The sequence below is a fragment of the Typopeltis vanoorti genome, chromosome 14, assembly GCF_054136105.1.
Source record: "Typopeltis vanoorti isolate ZY-2024b chromosome 14, IOZ_Tvanoo_1.0, whole genome shotgun sequence".
NCBI lineage: Eukaryota > Metazoa > Arthropoda > Arachnida > Uropygi > Thelyphonidae > Typopeltis > Typopeltis vanoorti.
Window position 1 is genome coordinate 91,760,281 of NC_143562.1, and position 17,166 is coordinate 91,777,446.

The window sequence follows — 17,166 nt, forward strand, 5'->3', positions numbered from 1 at the left end:
TCCTCACGTCACTGACTGGAATCGAACCCAGGTCTTTCCAACTAAAGGACTTCGTCTATACCGACTGAGCTACGAAGGCTTTTCGATTTAATAACATTAAATAAAATTATCGAGGAGAATGTACTCTTCTTTGATTACTACTACGATGTTAAAAATAATGTGATTTGGATTCGAAAAAGGGGAAATAACTTCGTTTTCTCTTTACTAAAAGGAAATTCTGATTTGATCAAAAAGAAATAAAATAAATTAAATTAAATAAAAAAAATATAAAAATAAACACATATAAATTTAAAAGATCCAAAGCATTAAAAAATCCTATGTTTTTGTAGTTTTATAAGTTCAGAAGCATGGATGGACCAAACTCCTCGGGAAGTAACCCGAACCACTCGGATATTTTCGTACACACAAAATTAGTGCATGTTCAATCGGAACTTTCTGATTGCCTTTTGTACAATTATGTTCGGCTATTGTGGCCTTCCTACAGCTAAGGTTCTGTTCTTATTTTTCCTGATGGTATTATTGAAATATCCACGCCATGGGTTTCCTTACAAAGAGGTCCCCTTGCCTCTCCAAGGTAAGGGGGCCTCTTTGGAGTACCTTGAAGATGTCAGTATATAGCCGTAAGCTGTTTGATATGTGATTGCCTATGATTCATTGGGTCCTTTTTAAATCGAATATCTTTGGACTTTTAAATTTCTGGATACACGAATATTACATAAGTATTAGCAATGTTTTTAAATGATATTCTCTTTATAATCTTACTCATCAAATAAAGCTGTGAACAGCTTATAACAGAGACTGCAATATTACAAGATATTTAGAAAAGTATTCATGAAAATAATAACTCTAAATATTAGCATATAATAATTAAATGAAACCCATTATACATTACTAACAAAATAAAACTTCGAATTTCTTTTTTCTCCTAAATTAGGTTGGTCCGCATTCCACGCCAACGAAAATTCACTGTATGTGCAACCACTTGTCATTCTTCGCATCCGAAATCCTCATTGCGCCCAACACTGTGGACGTCAGAAAAACGTTACAGTTGCTGAGGATGATAGGAAAGAACTGGCTTGTACCTCTCATCCTGCTTATAATGTGGATCTTGTACATCGTACTTTTAATTTGGGCTCATCGCGCTGATCAAAGAGACTATCTAAAGGTACAGTAAATCGATATGTTAGAGGGAAAAATGGGAATAATTCGAAATTAAATAGCTTGTTTCTTTTAAAGTAAATTTTAATAAGTAATATGAGTAACGCTTGCTTCTTTATATTGTTCGTTTTTCCCCACAGAGAAAAATTGTGTTCCTTCAAGATGATTATCCCCATGAAATCTATGGTTACTTAGTTATATTACACACCGGACTGGCTCAAGTATGTATTTCAGTACATTCTCCGCAAGTTATTTTTATTTTAGTATTAAAGAGCTTACTTCTGAATGTAAATATTACTGTGATATGGTTGAACGATATGTTGATATGTTTGTAAGTCATTCATTTAATTTGAAGTTCACCAATGCGCATGTTAAAGAAATAAATATCAAGCAGCATAACACACCTTATTGTTAATACGATTGCCAAAATTTTAGACTTCTACATAACAGTAAATGATAACTCTCTTGTATTTAAGACTTTAGACAGCCATTTATTTCATTCGGTTAATCTTATTAAATGTTTATTAATAGTAAAATTTATTACTCTTCCGTAGAAAGGAGTATCTCGTGCTTTAAGGAGAAGGTTGTTTCCTTTCAGCATCCTCTCCTTATCAATCCATTCTCTTTGCAACTTAACCCATTCTCTCCAGATTCAATCCTCCTGGTTCATTTTACATATTACACGTTTGTGGGTATAATTATAAGTACTGTCAGAATATGTGAAACTATTCAAATCAAAAACAATGTAATTACTTTTATTATTTATGAAGAATAGCACACTTCTAATAGCAGGAAGGATTTAACACTGTTTTTTTTTTCACGTAGAATGCTGGAACATCTGCTAGAGTCTTCATCAAACTAAACGGATCAATAGAATCTAGTCGACCTCGGTTTCTCACCTCCAAAGGGGGAAAAGTATTTGAGAGAGGGGGCCAAGACTGGTTTTACTTCAGGACGGAGAGGACCCTGGGAAATGTATTATCCATCAAAATATGGCACGACAACACTGGGGATAGTCCAGACTGGTAAGTCCATTTACACTAAAAGCACACTACATCCGAGGTCCGCTGTTTTTATATTCTCATCTGTGGCCATCGAGTTTATGTGGGCAACATTTTTTCTTTAAACTATTACGAGGGGTCCAACAACTGAACGCAGGAGTATAGCAGCGAACAAAGTAATATGAACACTCACGTACTAAAGAAAAATTCTAATTTTGCAAAAACAAAGTACTAGAATTAAACTCCAAGTTGACCTAATAATTTATTACTGTTATTATTACTTACCACTACTATTATTATTATTATGATTATTATTAAGAGACACCTCTAAGGAGTCAAATACTCATCGAGGGAGGCCACATACTACACACACCAGCCATCATACTTATTCTTGAATTCGTTCACACTGTTTGCACTCACAGTATCCAATGGCAATCCATTCCAAACACGCACCAAAAACTACCCTCTGAGAGAAACATCTCAGATGCAGAGATTTTTCCTAAAAATCTCTGCATCTCAAACCCTTCTTGGCGGTCTTCATTCTCAGCTTCCAAGGATGCCGTCTTATCTTTCCACATCCTCCATAAATTGAAAAATTCCATGAGTTGAAATCCTGTGTGACCCTTTCAGAAGTTTGTAAGTCTCAATCATATCACCCCTCCTTCTCCTGTTTGCTAGTGTCTACAGTCTATAAATTCTCGATCTGTCTTCATAATCAGTATTCCACAATCCTGATATCATTTTTAACACTCTCCTTTGTACTCTCTCCAATATATCAGAATCACAACGGAAACACCAGGAGACCAGACCTGCACACAATAGTCCAAGTGAGGTCTTATCAAAGCCTTGTAAAGAGGCAAAATAACATCCTTATCTTTACATGTGAACGTTCGTTTATTCGCAGTTATCTTTTGAGTTATATTTACCATCTTTGCCACATGACCTCTGAACTTCAATTTTCTATCTATTAACACCCCAAGACCCCTAGTGTCATCAGTTTCTTCTAGCCTAATAATTTAGATGTGCTTCTCTGTTCCTTATAAGTTCATGAATTCGCGTAGGCATGGGCTCTTCCAACATAGAACCATTTTTCTTATTTCTGAATCTCGAAAACATACTTTTATAATAGATCCTTTTTATCACAATTTAATATTCCAAGTCTCGTTTTCGCTATGGATCACAAATTTTCTGCTGGGTTAATTTCAGGAGGGTTATCTGGCTACTGAAGCAACTGGATGTTGTGATTTTTGAGGAACTTTTCCACTTTTTGTTTTAAGTATGGCATGGAACTAAATCCTGTTAGAAGATGAGTTCATGTCATGTCATTTCATGTCAGCAAATGGAGCCTTTTTTCTATTTTGATAATGGAAACTATATTTCCCCTAACATGAGTATCGCATTTTGCTCAATTGATGTATATTTTTCACATTTGAAATCAGTGAAGCCTCGAATATCCATAACTTGCAGATTCTACTCAGGATTGATTCATGAAACCTGTTTATAAAACCTGCGAATGAGGACGGCATGCCATTATTCTACTAGCCTCAAGAGAATTCCAAAAGTTATAACAAAAATTTAATATTATTATGCAAAAATTAAATTATAGCTATTTCTATTTTGGGGTTTATTAATTTTAATGCAAGCTTTTTGAAGATTAATTCTTAAATTGCTTAAATACCACAACATCTAAGATTTTTTTTTTTATTTAGAAAGGGATTTTTTTGGGAAATTATTCCTGATTTATATTCATGGAAAAAACCGATTTCAGACAAATCTCGATTCTAGATGCTTGTATACATTTGATCTTTAATGGTCTATGGTTTTCTCCTAGTGGAAAAAAAAGAGTAAAGAATTAGCGAAGACTGTAACGTGCCCCAAACTTAGGATCCATTGTTTATTATGCACTAGTTTGTGTCCTAATCCGCTTTGGCAAATAATGACTGAATGATGCGATGCAACAAAGCTGGAATCATGTATCAACAAACCTAACAAAAAATATATACCTTTCAATCAGTGGTCATCAAGACCAACAATTTCTAAACCATAATTTCCTCAATCCAAGCATACAAGTTTAATGTTTCCTTATTGTCAATAAAGCAATGAGAATATTTGTCTAATTTCCTTTCTCAAGAGTCTGTTTGAAATGCAGAGATCGATTTGATGAACTGAAATGAATTATGTATGAATTTTTCTCAACTGCCTGTGGACTAAATATTATGACATCTTGTAATGATGTACGAATGGACTGTAATCTCTTAGATGTTTACTAGTAGTTGTTTGAAAACTGTCACAAACACAATGTCCCGAGTTTTGCAGTTTCGAAGATGGATTAGATTTAGGTTAGAATTAGAACCTTCATTAGATTAGAACCTTCAAGGACTCACTGTTCGCTGTATCATTTCAAATAGAAAGGAACAAAAGTCTGTTTTGATCAGCATCTTATAAATGTAATATCCTGCTTAGAACGTTGAAAATTTACTGTATTATTATATTCATTATCTATTTTAGGCAGCTGAACAATATAGAGGTAAAAGAAGTGGCAAGTGATCAAGTGTTTTTATTTCATGTCGATCGTTGGTTCTGCTTAACACGGCCGAATTGTCAGCTAACTTACGATGTGCCACAGGTCACTGACGATGAAATGGCACACTACCCAACAATATTCAAAAGGCGAGCGGTAAAGTTAGTGAATATTTCATTATACATTTTAATAATTACTTTAAAACAAGCTTGTTTTCATTTGATTGCAGACACTCGTATTTGGTCATCACAGTCTTGAACGACATCATTTCTTATTATAATAAGTTGCACATAAGCCACTGCATTAAAAACTTATTTTCCACCGTGTTATACCTCCGTTATCCCGAATTTCAGCACATATGTGGTTTGACATGGATTCCACGAGGTATACAGCATCCATATACATCTGCAACATTTCCCGAGGTATACTGCTGACGTATATTGCATCTACGTCTGCAATATACCAAGCGTTCACCACACAGTCTTTAACTGGCTCAGTATTGACGTAAGCGGATTTTACATTCTGGTCTGCTTTTCTAAAATGTCCCATACATTCTCGAAAGGCTAAAATTGCTGATTTTTGATGGCGAGGGAAGATGGTGGAAATTGCTCTCATGCTCGCTGAATCACTGCTGAACAAATATTTCGAGATTGACAGTAACATTCTCATCCATGAAACAACCGTCCTGCTGGACAGAATTCAACATTACAGCATGGAGTTGATAGGCAAAAATGTTCTGATATTTCTTGGAGGATATCTGATTACCTGCAATATCATACGACCCATTCCGTACCAACATGGAAATCTCCACACCAAGACACACCTCCAGAACCTTCAGTAGTGTTTACAAGGCAAGCTGGGTTCATTGCTTCCTGGGACTCCCACCAAACTCTGTCTACCGTCGGTAAATGGCAAGGAGTACAGTGATTCGTCGAACCACATGACGCTTTCTGCAGTGCCTTAGTCTACTTCGGTGGTCATCCGGGACATAACTACATAACTGAGACGAAGTTGACGGTTCTTCGCAGAAATCAGTGGTTTCCGTATAGGCATGCGACTGCCTCTACAGATTCTCTGCACACAGTTCCGTGAGAGGTGGGTCGGGAACAGCCTGAATGAAATGCTTTGGTCAATTGCTGCATACGGGAACTTCTTTATATCCGTACAAGCGTTCTCAGACGATGGTCATCTCGTTTCTGAAAGACTGTCCTAGAATACACGGTTACGCATCTTAGACAAACAATTTAGATTATTTTCGCACTGATTAAACACCTGGGTTATCTCACATTTTTAGGTAGAAAGCAGTCAGCTCTGCTGTTTTCAAAATCGTGACTCAAGCCAGAGGGCCATTCAGAATGAGCCCTGAAAGATTTTGTTAGTTTTGTAATTGTGATCAACACTATTGACGGTTACTAACAGCAGCATTTTTAAATAGTTGCCTACATCATGCAGTGAAGCACGTGACCAAGTATTTTGCATATACGCTGCGTACGTGACGTTTGCGTATATTTGCATAGAGGTTTCTAATTCAGTGGGAGTATGTGTATTATAACTAGAATAGCTTTTAGCTTATCAAATTCGCAGACAATTGATAATCATATAAGAAGATTTGGACACTAAAATGAACCGATTTACAGAGTAAATTCTCCGAATAATTTAAAACTATAAAAGTCGAACTGAAAATATCCCAAACAAAATGAACCTAATATTATTTATGCACATCTAAGCCGTGAATAATTTTCACCGCTTGATGCGAGAACAACACCATAGTCTGCTCACTGAATGGACTTCAAATATTTATCTTTAGTTTTGATCTGGGTTTCCAGAATTTTTTAATCTTATCCTCTCTTGAGGTCTAATATGTGATATGTTGATAATTATCTGTGGGGTAAATTCTATAAAAACAATTTACGAAACTTGCGTAATATTTGCATCATTAAATTTCTTCATTAGTAATAAACACTGTAGTTAACGCCTTTTACATAAGCAAGTTGGTGTCTTTGTTAATCACAATCTTTTTTAAATTCCAGTCTCTTCTCTTACTTGCTATGATAAATTTAATTTTTGTTTGCTGATAGATATTTAGCTTAATTCTCAGCCACTAATGCTGTTATAATCTGCTTGAGTATACCAAGTGTTAGAGTAGTCAATGCACATTACTTTTGTCATCACTGAATATCGATATTATATGTCCTATTTTTTTAATTGCAATATTATTTAACTAACCGTTTAGCAAATTTACTGTTTCATATCCATTATAATCCTGTTTTTTTTTCTCGTCTTTTTTCAGTGATCTACGGGAGGAACATATTTGGTTCAGCATCGTAATGTTTCCTCCTCGTTCTAGTTACACCCGAGCTCAGCGGTTGACAACTGCGTTCATCTTGCTTCTGCTAGTCATGCTAACTAGTATTATGTTTCATGGGAAAGAGTCAGAAGACCCGGATGACATAATTCGTTTCTGGTACTTTCAACTCTCCTTATCAGATTTCATCATTGGAGTGGAAAGTGCGGTCATCGCTTATCCATTCTGTGCAATCGTTGGATTTCTATTCAAGTATGTTTAATTACTACTTAGTTAAATATACAAAAATGCACAAATAATCATTTTTTCATAACTATCCCTTAAAGAGCCCTAATGCGAAGAGCTAGTTATATTATGTTACCGAAATAGTTTCTAAATTTGTCGAAGTCATCTAAGTTCGAGAAAACCCTACTAACCAAATCCTATTCCAGATTAAGTCTGAAAGAGCACGATGCAAAAAAATTAGTCCCCGTTAGCGTGATTCGGTAAAACATATTATGAAATAATATGTTCATTTGCTAACTCAAGAAACATGATATTCGAGTCACATTTCCTATTTCAATCCGATATGCAAAGATATCACCCAATAGTAAATATATCGAACGGTTCGTTTGGCCTTTTAATAATGCATGTAATCGTTATCCTTAAATTCCGAATTTCAGCCTCAGTGATAACATCGACTGCCATCTTCACCCACTTGAAAAATATATATATGTACACTGTTAACAATAATTCTGCACAATGACTATTTCCTCTTTCTTTTGTGATCAGTTAAGAACCTTATTCAGATGAGCGCATTGGGATTTGAGCATTCGATGAAACGTCTTGTAAAAATGAAAAAAAAAAAAAAAAAGAAGCGAACATACCTGATGTAATCCTGGAACCAACGATCTTCATCCTCTGGTCAAAATCATGGATTTGTTAAATAGACCCTTTCTCTATAATGTCCTGAATTCATTCAAATTCAGAATATGATTTTGGAACATGGTTACTTGTCTCTACACTTCAAGTTTAAAGGCATTAACTAGCTTAAGGAGTTTACTAAAATAAGGTAGTTAGAGAATCTTAATTCTTGTATTCTAAACAACAAAGGCTTTCTGATCTCACATGAAGAAAGAACCTATAAACCAGAAACAAAAAGAACAAACAATATTTATTGTAAGAACGACTGCATCAAACAAATTCAATTTATTATTAAAATTCACTTCATACAGAATTTGTAAAATCCAAACCACGTTTGTAAAAATAGGCCTGAAGATCCAAACATTTACTTACATTCTGAGGGAAGTCTTAGTTTTTCAAACATTCATTCTTTCGTGTATTCATTCAATTCTGCAATTCATTCAATTCAATTCTAGATCAAGTAAATAGTTGTTACTTTACTTTATTTTGAAGAAAAAAGTTATTTCATGTGAATATAAAACAGTGGGCATTCCTGACAGAAATTCGATGTTGGAATTTATTCTGACGATTGTGTCGGAATCACCGAAAAAATCACTTTGTACAGGGGAAAAATCTTAAAACTTTTATAAGAACATTGATTGAAAGTTATGAGAAACAAAAGTTATGACATTTACAAATCTAAATAACACATTAAAGCGAAGAAATGTTTCAAAAATAATGAAAATGCATTCCTTGAATCTAATATTCTTATTTAACTATATATTTAATGAAAAGATGTATTATGTAAATACGCTTTTATTCCTTTGTTCTTTAGTAATATCATGATTGATATAGAAGAGGAGGAGGGAGAACAGATCCAACAATACCTCCGTAAAAATCGAATCACTGGAGGTGAAACTGCTCGTGTATCCGATCTTCCATATTCTGATATTTCCGATGAATCCTGGTCAAGTTCTGACATTGACTCCAAACTACAAGAGAAGTATCCCAGGCCTGTCGTTATGGATAATAAAGCAGTGTTCACAAAATTCCTGTGGGACCCCACAATCTATGATATCGAAGAATATGCTGCACCTCCAATGGCAGTTTTCAGCAGCGACAAAAGATATTATCTAAGAAAAGTAGGAGAAGCAGGCCCTCACAGAAGTGTTTCAATGCAGGACCCAAAACGTGCTTTTACCAAACTACTTTTTGATGAGGATGTGATTCATCCTCCTCCTCCACCAAAAAAATCAAGGTTATCTCCTATAGAACAGCCAAAGGAAGTGAAAAAGACTGTACAGAAAAAAAAGTTCAAAAAATTCCCTCCCTGGTTTTTATATGTGGCCTGGACCGTCTCATTGCTTATAGCTTTGGGTTGCACCTTTTTTATACTCCTTTATGGTTTAAGCTATGGTTGGATAAAGAGTTTAGAATGGGTCATGTCTATCTTCTATTCGTTTTTTGAAGGCACGATGGTTCTAGATCCTCTCAAGGTCTTGTTCTTTGCCGCCATCTTTGCATGGATCATTCAGGTAATTCATAAAACACGACAGTTGCGTTATCATTAAACACTAACAAAACTTATTAATTAAAATATTTTAGAAAGAAAAAACCATTAGATTTAACGAATCATTTTGGTTACTTAAATAGTCAACTAGCAATTTTCTCTATCATAATTTGTTTGTTTTATGTATACACCTGTGTTTCATTGAGCATAACAACAATATTCTGTTTTATTTTCAGAGGCAATACAAACGCCAGCTTATGAAAAAAGGTTGAAGTATTCACATCAAGCCATCAAATGCTAATCTGAAATGAAATTAAAAATTATCCTGCTGGTGATCTACGATGAACAATTTATTTATGGTCGCCAAGTTTAGTTCCGTGTATCAACAAGTTTATCCATAAAATTACAATAAAGATATGTTTCGTGTGTTTACTATTTGCAAATCAGTTGGTGATTCTAAACATTTTATAATTAACTGCACTAAATTTTAGTTATATAGCAGTATTTGCACAGCTAGAAAAAAATATTTTTAGTTTGAAGTGTGCCCACTAGATGTCACCAAACGGCAACAGTCATAAATCTTAATGCTGAAAAGCCATTCTACTAAAATTAAGTATTTAATATCATGTAAAATGTCTACTTTACTCATTAATCTGTAATAAAACAACGTAAACGAAAACAGGTGTTTTTATGTTAGGAGATCATCAATATTTGCAAATTTTTAGTCAAAACCAAGTTGTAAGCACCTTTAATGATATCTCATATCATATCAGATCTTCAAAGATTACGCTATTATCCATTAGAAGCGGATGGACCTTAAAATACACCTTAATGAAGTTGAGAATGTCTTTCAAGCTTATTGATCTCATGAGCTGCAAGAGGAAATTGATTTTTACACATGCTTCGCAATATAACGCAATGTCTATTACCATTACTTCATTCTTCCATTCTCATTTAGTTACATCTGTGGAGGATCAAATAGTTTTCAGACAGCGTTCAATGAGTTTATCAGGAAAGTTCAAGTTGGATTTAAAGTGAATAAAAAATGCATAAACAATAGTTTCATTTTGGTAATAATGTCGTTTCTGATACATTTATATTTGTAATGCAGGTATCAGAAACCACAATCTCATTCGATAATTAAAAAGAATTGAACAATTTTTGGTGTGCAATCATTTCCGTTATGCAATAATACAGCAACGTTATTTATCTGACTGATGGCAACGTATGACGCAAGCATCGTTATTGTTGTTCAGCACATCGTAGCATATTTCACTCCAACTGCTGAAGATTGAACTAACTTATTACGAAACGCATCACTTTATGATACTGTTTCGATATATCGTACTGTCGATCATCCTCTTTTTTTCTCTCGCAGTGTAGAATTCCGTGCGTTTCATAGAATTATTTACATATATATAAAAAAAATAATTGATTTATGTTAGTAAAACATGATTAATGAATACAGAAAACGTTTTTAAAAAAAATATTTAGCTTCGGTTAGATGAAGAAATGTAATTAGTTTTCTTCTAAGTTCGTCTTTAACGTCTTATTTCGCATAATAGGGCCATGTTTTGAAACTGCGTAGATGCATCTGTCCGCGTTATATATTCAATTCTAAATAATCTACTGAGAGGAACGTGCTATTTGGAAAGCCCAAGATAGGACTGCAACCGAAATGCAAATTCTTGTTCTTCTCTAGAATCAGTTAACTCTTTTTTGAAAGATGATACTGAATGTTGAGAAATACAAATATGAATTTCGCTTTGAAATTTCATATTTTTTTCATAATTCATAATAAAGAAACAGAAGAAAAATGTAAATGTACGCAAAAACAACTTTTGATCAGAACAAACTATCATGTTTACAGTCTGTTTAAACGCAAAGAAAACAATATTCTAATTCAAAATTATTCAGGATGTAAATAAGGCTAAGAGACAACCGATTATTAAAAGCCAGCATCTTATCATGTTATTCCTCAGATTTGGTATACTCAAGATTTGTTAGAAGGTTCGTTTAAAGTGATTTCCTTCAAAACGGAAAAGCCATTTCTGCTTACGTCATGTAATGTCTCAGCGCTGACTGGGCCAACTTTCATTAAATTTATAGTTCCTGATTGACTATAGCCGAATATTGAATCAATTCACTTTCGGATACACTGGAGCCACTCTGGTGGCACAACTGTTACAAATGATTCGCATCAAATAATGAAATTCATAATCCAAACATGCTCCAAGTTAAATATTTTGATTATGAATGGTGATACCACACAAGAATGCTATGGCGAAGCGTGTCGTTATTATTATCTCAAAGCATTTCGAACAGGTTCTATGACTGCAAATAGTTTACGCAAAATGATCGGAAAATTTGGAGAGATTCTTCAGATATCAAACCTGGCAGAGAGGGAAATCCATTGAACTTCAAATAGTGGACGAAGTAGCCACAGCGTTAGAGGAAGAAGGAATGGCAAGTTTCGTAGGAATCAATAGCGCACAGCGTATTGCACGGTCTTTAGACAAACCCGTCCCAAGTCTTAAGGCAAATTCTACGCCGTTATTCTTACAAGATTTCCCGCGTTCAGTAATTGCTTAATCTCAACCGGGGTGGACGACGAGAAACATTTCCCTGTAATTTTCTGCTCGGACTGAACTGAACAACGACTGACCATGGAACGTTTTTTGGACTGACGAAACTCACGACCATCTGGACGGTGCTGTCAATACGCAACTGCAGAATTTCAACAACCGCAAACACACACGTCTTGCAACAGATTCCGCTTCATTCCCCGAATATCACTGTTTGGTGTGGTTTAACAGCGGATATTTTTATCGGACCTTTCTTTTTCGAGGAGCTTAGCCTTGCTGGTCTCCTTAGCTGCACTGTGAATGGCCAGCAATATATCTTTCTTAGGCAATCAGGTGACTTCAACAGCGTCAATGCATGGCTTCAAGAGTTTTTATGCAAAATGTTGTCCCTCCTCACATCGCCACCCCTGTCACGCGGTTAATTCAGACACATTTTAACGGGAGTAGAATCATCAAACGCCATTTTCGTACAAAGTAGCCACCACGCTCGCCGGATCTGAACCCCTACGACTTTTGGCTGTGGGAACATCTCAAAGATGTTGTCTATCGTAAACACATGGCCAACTTAGTGGACCTCAAGGCCAGCATTACATGCCATATCCACAACCTTTTGTGCGAAGCTCTACGTTCTATGGTTGGGCATAGGAGTTTGTGATTTCAGCACGTTGTCGACAACAGAGGACAGCACATCGAACAACATGTGTAACTACACAATGCACCATATGTAATCCTACGTTTCGTGATGTTTGGAATTACCTACATAGGTATTGCAGCGCCATGTATTGCCCTAGTGACAACTTTTATAACTAACATTGGTCAGTAGTTATATCCATATGAAATGTACTTTTTAATGACGGGGTTTATAATTTCCTCCTTATCAAAATCTAATTAAAGTTATCCCCCCCCCCCTTGAGAAGCTCAGGCTGAACGGTCGTGTTGCCCTGCTGTATAGGTTTTGAGGTTGCCTGTAGTTGATGACACGAATTTTTCCCAAGGCACTTTTGATGAGGGGACATTTGTCCCCTTATTAAAAATTAATTTCTAACGTGAGTGAGTTTAATTCCCTCATCAAAAAGTAAATAAATCATCCCACTTAATAACCTAAGGCTGTGTTGTCGTTGTTGCCCAGCTATGTATGTTTCGAGGTCCCCTGCAGTTGACGTCACGATTTTGTTTCACAGACTCTTTTGATGAGGGGTGACATCGTCCACTTATTAAGAATTAATTACTAACGTGGTAAAGCAACTTCATATTCTACTTTGTGGATGGGAGCAAGTTTTTTAAGTGAGCTATTGGTCCACCAATGGGGAGAACAAAAGTTCAAATTTTATATTTGAACTTTTGAAGGCATGGGGAGATTATTTCCGCGAAAAAAAGATTTAGTAGCAAAAGTCGCCGATAGGGGAAATTTTGACGGTGGTCGAGCTGAAAACAAGCGGATAATTACATTAAAGGCAGATAAAATGGAATAATAGGCAAGGTAGGACGCATATTGAGCACAATTCGTTAGTTATTCGAATAACTGCCTGAACGTTCCCAATCCCTTTTTTAAGAGAAATTGGTGGCGCTGCTGTCACATACGCACAGTAAAATTTGCATAATCCTTTTTACCTGCATTTACTGCAAATATTTGACTGCTCTCGGCTCCGCCAAACGCCAAAATTTCCCCTATCGGCGACTTTTGATACTAAATCTTTTTTTCGCGCAATTCATCTCCCCATGCCTTCAAAAGTCTCAATATAAAATTTGGTCTCATTCCGTTTATTAGTTTTAGCTACAGATGCCTCCAAAGAGAGAAAGTTATTTTATGGTCACCCTGTACTTTCTTAGTATCAGAGTATGTGTGCATTTATCTGCGTTGTGGTTAGATCCCGAAATATGTCCACAATCCAGTTCAGCTAGAATAGCTTTGGGCGGTTCTGATGTATGGGATGCGTTGAGATTTCAGCTTCCGCTGAGGTCTTGTTTGTTTTGTTAGTGGTGATAGAGTGTGATACAGTGCGATCCAGATGTAATTTTGACGATCATTGTGATTCAAGTAGAACTTCCCATCATCTTAAAGTTTGAAAGTAAAGGCTAATGTGTTTCATCTTATGTCAGAGATTACTGCATGCAATTTCAAGGATGTTTCTGTAAAGATCAGTTTGGAACCCTCTTTTCTGACGAATGGTCAGGTCTTTGCAATTGCAGATTGTTTGTAGCAACGTTGGCTGCAAGTGCAACCTGCTTATAGATTGCATAAACCTGTGAAACGTAGATTTAGACGATTGAAAACAAAAGTAGCTATGACTGCTTACCGCATCAATGTGATGTATTAGATTAAAGTGCCATTGTTAGATTTAATAATGGTTTTAAATATTTATTAACTATGCCTGTGTAGCTCAGTGGGTGTGGCGTTTGCACACCACAGCGCTTAACCTCACAAAGGAAGACTTGATGTTTCGAATCTAATTGGAGACTAGAGGAAATTTTCTAAGCATTTTTTCGACCGGTTTCCGAGTTAGTCGATCTCTGGCACGGGCAAGCAGGTTTTTTCTCCGAAACTCTGGTTTATCGTCCCGTAAACTAAAGAAAATCGACCGTACAACCCGCACTATTTCAGACACTAAATATATTGTATTAGAGACCACGATATGGCGGCACTTGTTGAGCTGCCACTTCACTGCGTGTCGCTTAATTAATGATAGCCTTGGGCCAGCTACCTTTGATTGCGTACCAGTGGAGACTGAACTGCCCACTCATTCTCAAAAAAAGTTAAATAGTGCTAAAACGGCCGCGCCTACTCGCTATACGTGAATAAAAAGACGTTAGCTGTTTTTTTTTTTTTTTGATTGGTGTATTTCCCTATAAAGCATGGGTCCACCCTCTCAAAACGAAGCGTTATTTTACTTATCAAAATACCGATATGTTGATGTGCCACCTACATTTAACAGGGTATAATCTAAACACAGATCTATTGGGATATTTCCTGGAGAAGTGAATCACGGGAACGATAGTAAAGTATACAAACGGTTATGTGGGCAGAATGAAGAACCAGATCCCCGTACTCTTTTCTCCTGTAAACAAAGTCTTTCGCACTGGAGGGTAATAACTGTGCATTTTCAAATCGGTTCGGTACGGACCAGAGCATGCAGTGTTCGATAATTCATATATCTATCTTTGGAAGACCTAATAACGCTAACTTAAGTGGTATAAATCTGGATGAATATAAATCGATCCTCTCCTAAACATAAGCAGGTGTTCGAGCAAGAAAATTCGTGCTACCACCTGAAATTTCCACTTTATCCTCTGAGGACAGATATGGCTGCTAGGCATTCGATGCTGCAGACTTTCGAAGATGAGTAGCGGTTCTCGAGAAACAGTTGGGAATATCGTCTCGTAGCATATCTGACTTCAGATCCGAAGTACTAGGAAAAGGAAGGATGTAGCACTCCATGGAGTGCGACGTCGATATTCCTGGAGGGTTTGGTCAGAAAATGAGACCTGGAAATGCAGGATTTGTAAATGAATCTTACTGGATGTTTTACGTCGTGCTGTTGATCCCAGTTTTAATCGTTACACAGAAAGATCTATTCATTTTGGTGAGAGAGAAAGAGAGAGATAGGATTATTCATTTAGCTCTTGCATTATCACATGTAAAGCTTGTAGAAGTGTTGAAGGCTTGGAGCAACCGTGTCGCTTAGTTTTTAGGGGAGAGTGAAAAGGCTTCACATCTGTTTACCAGATTGTAGAAACAATCCTTTGATGGAAAACGTTTTCATATCCGAATATTCCACTGCACGTAATGGAGTATTTAATCTTGCCTAGTAGTTCTAATGGATATATTCCCGGAGAAGAAAAGAGGAATTTATTCTGTTAGACTACCGCAAGCTGTCGACTTTGACCAGGTTAGGCTTAGATGAAATTAAAATTCCTGCTGTTTTGATAGGTAGACGAGTCTGTCAATAAACTTGAAATTTTGCGTCAAATTAGGGAAGAATCTCGACTTTTTATTTGATACTTTTCCTATAGTGATTAATGCTGTCCAACTGGCAGGACAACTGAACAAAGTGGTTCCTGATGATAAAGGCTATGTGATGTTTGCTTTGGATTGTATAAAAAGAATTTGCATCGTGCATAGAAACGCAGGTTATCAAAATTCGCCTGAATTATCGCCATTGTTGGGAAACCCTGCACCCCCTTTTGGAGTACCGAATATTAGGTGGGAAGGACCGGGAACAATCACCACACAAAGTGCTATAACTGAACTTACAATATTTTTCAGATATAAAGTAAAGAGAAATGCTTTCCATTTCCCCCAAGATATTTTGCCACTCCTATAGATTTGTTGAATACTGCGGAAAAACTCACACCAATTGTGTTTCAGCAAGAAAATGCGAAAGTTGAAATAATATCTCCTAGTCCGTATTAAATGGCGGCTGATGAATCCATAAATTATTTGCTTTTAGCCAAAATCGTTTTCTTGGTCACCTGACTAAATACAACAGTTAGGCTAACGCGTTAAGGTCATTCACCTCTCGATTACGTTTTTATTAACCAAACAGCAAGGCTAATAGTCATTCTAATGAAAACTGCCTGCATTTTCCTGAATCCGTGGGCTGTCATCGACATTTTGAGGAGGATCGCATTGATTTTATTAAGAAATCCGTGTTGCAAGTGATGCTGTTGGGCATTTCTGCTCTGCTCTTTTGAGTTTCATTTTCTTCAATTTCAGTCCCCAGTTTTCTAGATAGTTTACGAAGAGACTTCGAATTCACGTGCGTGGAGGTCTGGTTCCATTTTAAAAGGAAAAGCTGTACTGGAATTATGTTTTTTTTTTCTTACAGTGTTTGGATATATTATCTATGATCTTATATTAAGGCGGCAAGGATTTTACCTCTTTGAATCGAGTTTTTTCATCCAACTAATAGATCGTTTTAAGCCAATTCACACCAATAAGCAAAGGCAGTAGTCTTACATCGGTAGAAGAAATTAAACCTTAAAGACGTTCAAAAATATCCAAGCCTATGGTCGCTTTCGAACTCGTAGCCTGTTGTTGGCCAGTTATACGTATATTTGCATATTAGTTTTTGTTAATCGTTCTTTTTATCGCGAGATGCAAGACTTGCTGCCGAATACTAAGACGACGCTTAAAACTTTGGTATAAGATCATTCCGATTGTTTTGATAGTACATATATATATATGTACTATACATATATATATA

General features: G+C 36.1%; 1 protein-coding gene across 1 annotated transcript in view; it reads left to right on the forward strand.

Moving 5' to 3' along the window:
• The window catches only part of LOC150099757 (uncharacterized), a 58,662-nt gene extending 49,224 nt beyond the window's left edge, over positions 1-9,438 (forward strand). Inside the window, exons 23-25 of the mRNA XM_090403487.1 lie at positions 1,984-2,183; positions 6,971-7,237; positions 8,703-9,438. Coding sequence (XP_090259613.1) covers positions 1,984-2,183; positions 6,971-7,237; positions 8,703-9,438 — 1,203 coding nt within the window. The remainder of the gene's footprint in view (positions 1-1,983; positions 2,184-6,970; positions 7,238-8,702) is intronic.
• Positions 9,439-17,166: the final 7,728 nt, after the last annotated feature.